The 8,250-nt window shown below is 42.6% G+C and overlaps 1 protein-coding gene across 1 annotated transcript; it reads right to left on the bottom strand.

Moving 5' to 3' along the window:
• Positions 1–7,623: 7,623 nt before the first annotated feature.
• Positions 7,624–8,031, bottom strand: Nhlh2 (nescient helix-loop-helix 2). The gene has a single exon (XM_076863535.1). The coding sequence runs from the start codon at positions 8,029–8,031 to the stop codon at positions 7,624–7,626; it is 408 nt and encodes a 135-aa protein (XP_076719650.1).
• Between the last annotated feature and the right edge of the window lie 219 nt (positions 8,032–8,250).

Below are 8,250 nucleotides of genomic sequence, written 5' to 3'. Positions count from 1 at the left end.
GGCATGTATGTTATTTTGGAAATTTACATTTCACTTATATGCACTGAATGCACATTTGTTGGGCTTGGTTTGGGTGGGTTTTTTTGTTTTTGTTTTTGTTTTTATATTTAGAGTTGTTTGGGTCCCAATTTAAAAATGATCACACATATGATCATTTATTGTGATTTTTTTTTAAATTATCTTCAGATTGAAATTTCCCATGTGAACTGCTTTCATTCTGTTAATAAATTTAAAATGCATGGACATATTAAAATATGAAGACAGAAATGGTGATTTTTTTTTGCTTTGTTTTGATTTTTTGGTTTAACCCTAAAAGAAACAGCCACTGATGATATTGAAAAGATTTGCTTTAAGTTATTATTAAAATTTATTTTCATAACTATTACAAGCCTATTATGTTTTTTCTAAAACTGATCAACATGTTTGTGATTCAGTCACAATTTAAAAAACATCAGGTGAATCACGTTTATTAATTCAATACTTATGTATTCATGTTATTTATATTGTCTTTTAATATTTATAGACAATAAAAAATAAAAATTCAAAGGAATAGTAGGAGAGAGGATAAGGGTAAAAATGAGATATATTTATTGAATGTAGATGTTGGGTGTATTAGAATCCATTGTACCATTCTCTTGGCTTTTATAGATGTTTCAAATTATTCCAAAAAAAGTGTTTTGTAAAATGCAGTTGGGTGAAAAATTCATGCCAATTGATTATTACTTACCCAAGCCCCAAAGGATTAACACCTGATCTAAGGCAACCTCCCCCTCATCACAGAGCTCCACCCTCTGGAACAACTCACCTCCTGCCACTAGGACCATCTCCAGCCCTGGTTACTTTCTATTTATGTACCTCTGGAGGCGTTTCTTTCATCTCCATCTCTTTATTTGGTCAAACCCTTGCTCCTCTCTAGGAGACTGACCTCAGTGATCTTTTCTTCCCGTTAGTCCATCTTGACTCCAGAAGATCCTAAAAGGACTCCCTCCCCACATCTATCAATCATACTACCTTTCTCATGACTCAAGAAGTTCCTGAATTTTACCCTTTTCCTGATAGCTTTCTGGAATAATCAGCAAAGAGATGAGAAATGTCTTCCCTCCCAACCTGGAAATATTTAACAAAATTGACCAGAAAACCCCAACAATTTCTCTGTCCAAAACCTCAAGAATAGTTTAACTATTCAGTTCTTTTTTTGAAAAGGTCACCTAACTTAAGAGCTAATACAGTTAATTCTATTGAATCTCTGGCACTAGACATATTCTGGGTGTTTTATGTGACTTAATTCAGTCATCCCCAAAATACTACTGCTAGGTACTGTATCCCTCCCCCCATTTCACAGATGAAAAAATGAGGCATAGAATTAATAATCTGTTCAATGTCATAGCCAGTTAGTAGGAGACCTGGAATTTTTACACAAACATACTTTGTTCATATCTGCTCCTGACCATTCTGCTGTAGTGTCTATCACAGCCTTTGTCACTGCTAAAAACCAAGGTGATAACAGAAAATTCAAAGGCCAAGCCTCTAACAGGTAGTAAAGTGACACTTTTAGACATGTACATAACTTTAAACAAGTGCATTTGAGGCATATTCCACAGTTCACTATTAACTTACTTATGTTTTCTCTCTTAGAGGACAGAGATAATTTCTGATTTCTTTGTAGACCTAGTAATGTGCAGATACATATACTTGGTGGAGACCAGAAATCTTTAAGACATTCATAAATTGAAACTGATTTTAGCTTCTATTTAACTTCTTATGAATAGTATAAATACAAAGACATTAGGAAATAGCTTGCATATATTGACCATTTACTTTGTTTTCCTATTCTGACAACTATACATGATCCCATGGAAACCTTATAGCATCCATTTGAGATTGGAACATATATTGTCCCATGCTACACACTCAAAATCAGAGACTTAAGGGATTATAATGACATACTCAATGTCATACATTTAGGATAAGTCAGAGTCAGCGTATGAACCTGGCTTCCAGAATCTTGGATCTCACACATAGGAATGAGAGAAACAATAAATTCTAGCATAATGATGTGTGTTTGTGGGACTCAAGGAACACAGCGGCTAATGCTATCAAAGAAGCCCAAGAAAGCATTGCAGAGTGGTTATGTTTGAATTGCAATAATTGGAATTTTCTGTGTGGAAAATAAGATTGGAGGAAAGGATCAGCAGCAGAGAAAAAGTGCTAAGGCTCAGGTTAAAAAGGGCCTGGCACATGCCTGTAGCCTGTAATCTAGCGGCTGGGCTCTGGAGGCTGAGACAGGAGGATCCAGACAGAGTTCAAAGTCAGACTCAGCAACAACCTGGTGCTAAGCATCTCAGTGAGATCCTGTCTCTAATTAAAATACAGGAAAAAAAGGGGGGGGGTGCTGGGGATATGGCTCAATGGTCAAGTGCCCCTGAGTTCAATCCCTGGTACCTCCCCTGCCAAAAAAGGGGCCTGACTTGTCTGAGGACATGAGAAATTTGGATTTGGCAGCAACATTCATCCTTGGGGAGAGTGGCTGAAGATGGTTGCTAGTGAGCGTCTGGACCAAGACTAAAAGATTGCTTTGTTCAGGAAAAGAACTTGAATTCCATTTGTTTCAAAATAGGTAAGTTTTCAGGCAGGAGAATGATTTTTGAAGATGTTTCTAAAGGCTAGGAGACAGTGAGGAGTATAGGTAGGGGACACTAAAGAGTCAGACCCACCCATGTGCTGGTGTACAGTAAGGCCACGGACAGCACCAGGTTGGCTGCAGACTCCCCATCAGAGGTGCTGGCCCAGCCTGCAGGGTCTTCTTGCAAAATAGAAAAAGGCCTCCTTTCCTCCAGACAGTTTAGAGCCACTTCAGGGTGCACACTTAACTTAGCAAACGAGCAGAGCCTCAGGTTTGGCTTCTGCTCATCCATCTTCTGGGTGGCCTCGTTCACTGCTGTCCCTGTACACTTTAGGTGTGCCCAGAGATGAGGCTTCCCCTATGCACACGAATAAATGGCTAAGGCAGTATGGGGGGCCACAGGGAGGGTGGGAGTGGCATGGCCGCCCAATATCAAAGGACACCTATAGAATATGATGGGTAGGCACAGACACTTTGATACACCAACAAATGTGGCTTCATGACTCTGGGCAAGTTACTTAATTTCTTGAAGACTCAATTTCTTCCTATGTTAAATGGAAATGATTAAAGTGTCTCTCCCACTGAGTTGTGAGAATTATATGAGATAATGCATCCATACACTTGTCTCAGCGAGCGCATCCTACAAACTCGACACATGTTAACTATTAGTATTTCTACTACTAATAATAATGAGAGAGCCCATCTGCACCTGGAAAATGGCGCTGGCTGTACGTTCTCAAGGTTGGTTCTTAAGTGGGAAGAAACTGGCATCCGGGGCAGACAGCTGCGATGTGAACTACCTAAATCATAGCATCCTGGAGGTTGGTTCTGTCTACTTACCTCATCACACAGTTGGGTGACATGTGTTTATGGAGCAGAGCCACTGGAGGTAGCCCCCAAACAGGGTTCCTGTGGGAAGCAGGTGTTCCCCCACAAGTCTCCCATTCCCATTCAGCTTGGCTCCTCTCCATACCCACTGCCTCTCTCCTCAGTCTGCTCTTCCTTTCTTTCCCACTCCATCCCACTACCCATGATCCCAGGATCTCCCCCACTGCCGCACCCCCCTGCCCTCTCCCCGGGGTGGGGGGGGGATGACTTTTTTCTTTTTCTTCCTTTCTTTTTCTTCTTTCCTTTTGGCTAGCGCCTTTGTTCCTTGTTCTCTGGAAGTCTCTGGTCCGTGGCAGAAGTAGGGAAAATGCCATCTAGGCAGAGAGATACTCAGCACACCTAGCCTTGCCACAGGGTTAGATGGGGCTAAGACTTCTGGGGAGCAGCAATGTTTGGGCAAGTTGTTGAGCAGTGGGGGGGGGGTAGGCAGAGAGGTGAGAGGAGTAGGAGGAGGAACTATTGTTCCAGGTGGTTCCAGGTCGGTGTAGGGAGAGACCAAATTTGGTGAAGGATAAGGCCCGGGCCAGCTGGGGAAAGGTGGTGGTCCACACGGGCTGTTTCTGTGCTCATAAGCACTCAGGGCATGTTAACAGACGATGAGAAGAAAAGGCAATTCAAGTGGCAGCTATTTTGGAAGCTGGCCAGGCAGATGGAAGTTTTATGCAGAGCTTGTCACCTTGGAGAGGCCTCCCTGACAGCCCCGTCTAAAGTACTCCCCACCCAGCACCTCCTGCTGCCCCGCCTTACAGTGCTTTATTTCTCTCCATAGCATTTAGCGTTATCTAAAATTAAATGGTTTATTTGTATGTCGTCAAAATGGTGTTCTCCAGAACAATACAGTTTTTCTACTTTTAGTATCTAGAACATTACCTGGCCCACAGTAGATTGTCAATAAATAATGTTTCGACTTAAGAATAACTGATGTACCATCACCATTATTCCAGAGAATTGTTGCTCTCTCATATAAGGTTGTCCAATCACTGAGTCCATTGCTACCTTCAAGGGATACATCAGTCACCCTCTGCTCCAGCAGAGTGTCACAGTGCCTCGTTTCTCTCTGGAGGGTGCTCAGGGGCTTTGCATTTGAAATGACATTGCAAAGATCCTCTCCTGGAATTCCCATGGATCCTGTAGCTGGGAAGGGAGGCTGCCCTCCATCCAACTCCAAAGGTAAGGGCAGGTGAGTTAACCGGTCCCTCTTAGATGTGAATGGGAGGACTGTGTTGGTCGGTCAAAAATGAGGCACATCACTCAGTAAAAGATGGCTCTCAGAAGGCTTCCAGAGGTTAGAAGTTGACCTTACTTTGCTGGCATAAGAACAGACACATTTTATGTTACTTAATAGAGGTGCTTTGAGGACTGAGAGTAGTTGTCTCTCTCACTGCCTAGAAGTGAGTACACCTACAGCCACTCAGTGTCCTAGACGGCATGTGTCTTGGTAGGTCAGACAGTGGCCAGTCATACTGTGGTGCCAAAACCTTGTCTAGACTCCAGGCAAAGTCTGGTGCTGCTCTCTTCCATGTCCTGGGTAGGAAGTGCTTTCCAACTGAGCAATTCCATTAAAAGAACCAAATGAAGTCCCACATTTTGGGAACTGTAAGTATGACTACCAGAAACCTGGGAGAAAAGTGAAAAATGTTCATAATCCTGCAGATGCTGGGTCCATAAACCAAGCATCTCCATAATTGAATTTTGTATACCAAAACCAGGGGTTTGGTGTGATATAGACTCATAGTTCATGTTGTTCTATATATGTGTGTGCACATACAGACATCTAGTTTTTAAGATACTTACATATTCTACTTGTAGATGACTATTTCACATTTTTATATGAGCTCTGGGCTTTTGTAAATGACATTCTTCCTGTCTCAAGATTGGTCCAGGTTTTGGTCTTGTTTTATTTCCTTGTTTGCAGGTGTTAGGTCCTGAATCTGTATACTGATTAAATGTTTGAGTATTACAAGAGTAATATATATACCCCTGTTTTTAATAAGGGCCATGAGGGAGAGTTGTCACTGTATAACAGTGTAATAGCAGTTTTTCTCACTGCCATTTAAGTAGCTATGTGACTTAATGCAGGTCATTTCTATAACCTCAGTTTCCCAACTCTGCCTTGAAAGGGTTGATTACTACATAAGATTGCTTAATAAGATAGTTACTTTTTTTTCTTTAAAGCAAAAGAATCTGTGATTCAAGTAATATTTTACATAAACATTATCCTGCTTTTCCTCACTGGAGGTAGCATGAGCTATGTCATCTCTTGTATGTGGGGTATGCACTTATAAAGTAATCCATGCCCAATTTTAGAAAAGCATCAAATACACAAATCTCAGTATATGAATATGTCTACATTAAGGTTTTGTTTTTGTTTTACTTGTTCCTTTCTAAGGAATTGAATCCATTAAGATATTTCATGCTTAGCCAGCATGTTCATTAGTTTTAGACAGATGCTTAAAATAAAACAGAGGACTTTATTTGATACCTTTATTTATATGCAAAACAGCGCACCATTCATGAGATATGAAAAACTCGTCAGATAGAAACCAGATTATATCTATTTTCACTACAAAATATTGCATTATATAAAGCAACAGAGACACAAAAAAACCCTGAAAAAGACTAAAATCTTTGGATAGCAGATGTGTTTTTTTTTTTTCCTTGTCTCTAAAATACACTCCTCACTTTAAGAGTTTCACAGCTGAGAACATGAAACATTGTCAGGTTATAGACTTTTCTTTTTGGTTGTCACAGAGGAAAGTAGTTCTGATTTTATTTTTTTTAGGAAAATAACTTAATTTCCTAAAATCATCCCACGCACAAACATCACACACACACACACACACACACACATACACACACGCACACACAAAGAAGCTACTCTCCTTATAAACAGTTTGTAAAGTACTTTTCAGACATAAATACAGATAAGAAAAACAACACTTACTTTTTTAAAAAACTATAATAGTGAAGTGCTAGTGTTGCTGATCTCACAACAAAAGAACCTTTCAAGAACAAACATCTTAATATATAAAATATGTTTAGAAACAGGGAGAAGTGGGAAATTTCTTATACAAGTGCAATATAATTAGAGCAAAAGAAAAGACCACAGTATAATCTCAACATACACATAAAAAGTTAGACATAATTATTCCACAGGAAAAGTGTAAACACTTGACTATAAATAAATTGGCACAGAGTATACAAAGTAAAATTATCACCACTCTGAAAAATAAATGTCTTGAAAAAAATACTCTACTCCTTCTAACATAAATAAAAATAGGTTGTCTTTTTCTAACTGCACCTATGGGTCCACATATTTAAGGTCACAAATAGATGTTTTTGGATATATAAAGGGGCACTTGGCCTGAAAAAGCAATCAGATATTAAATCTTCCATTTAAATATGGTTTATCCTGTCTACTTTAGTGGTCTATCTTGGGGTTAAAATCTCACCAAGCTCAAATCCTTCCACAGTGTATTTGTTCTCCATGTGTCTTTTTAACCTTACCAAATATTCAGGGTTTGTTTTATTTGAATTCTAATATAATCTTTCTTTTGACGACCAAACAGAAAGTATGCTGTCCCACCTTCCTGTGCCTTAATCTCTGTATGGAATAAGTTCCCTCCTCTCCTTCTTGCCAGCATTTGGTGATTTGTCAATTAGAAAAATTCCACGCAATTTAAAGTTCTGAGCCTGTACTCTGAGCTTCTGCCCTCCTTCTTTCAAAACATGAAGATTGGTAGGAGATAAATATAGGAGAACTCAGAGTCTCCAGCGGGTTAAAGCAATAACCCTTAAGGGGAGCCTACTACATAGAGGGAAGGCCCCAGGGCGGCTCATCTTGGGTGCCTCCAGAAGGTTCTTCTGGCCTGGAAAATACCCTTTGTGAGCCCCAGGGCTCTCCAGCCAACCCCACCTCCCAGCGAAGGCAACCTTCCCCTGTTGTCCTACTGACCAGAGAGAACAGGCTGTGAGCTTCTTCCCCGGTCCAAGCGACTCCCGGAGGCCATCCCGCTGGGCCGTCGCCACCTTTGCCTTGCCAGTGGCGGCCGCCTGGATCGGTCGCCTTTCGCGAACGCTGGGACAGGCGGCCTCCCGCGGCGCCCCCTGCCCTACACGTCCAGGACGTGGTTGAGATAGGAGATGTAGCAGATGGCCAGACGCAGGATCTCGATCTTGGATAGCTTCTTGTCCGGGGGCAGCGTGGGCAGCAGTTTGCGGAGCTCGGCGAAGGCCAGGTTGAAGGCTTCCACGCGGATGCGCTCGCGGGTGGCGTGGGCCGAACGGTACTTGGCGGTGGCCCGCCTGCGGCGGCGCTTCTCCTCCCGGCTCAGCTGCTGCGGGTGCGGGTAGAGCGCGGCACGGCTGCCGCCTTTGACATCGCCCTCGGCCTCCTCCACCGGTTCCAGGTCCGACACGCTGCCCAGCACCTTGGCGTCCGCGCCTCCCAGCGACTCCGGGTCCGAGTGCGCCGAGCTGGGGTGATCCGAGTCGGCGGCTTGGTCCGGACTCAGCATCATTTTGGAGGCTGAAGGGGAGTTAGAAAATGAGTCAATAAAGGGAATCGGGATCTTCTTTTGCTATAAAGGATGGAGGACCGATGCCTGCCACGCCGGCCCTCCAGGCAGTCGCACATCCCGGGCCCCCTCCCCACAGCAGGCCCGCGCGCAAGGAGGGATTACGCGCGGAAGCGCAGAGTAGCGGGTCGGAGGCGCGGGAGCTGGCGAGGTCTCTGAGTG

This window comes from Callospermophilus lateralis, chromosome 7 (assembly GCF_048772815.1).
Source record: "Callospermophilus lateralis isolate mCalLat2 chromosome 7, mCalLat2.hap1, whole genome shotgun sequence".
In the NCBI taxonomy this organism is placed as follows: domain Eukaryota; kingdom Metazoa; phylum Chordata; class Mammalia; order Rodentia; family Sciuridae; genus Callospermophilus; species Callospermophilus lateralis.
This window is presented reverse-complemented; position numbering and strand designations above follow the sequence as displayed.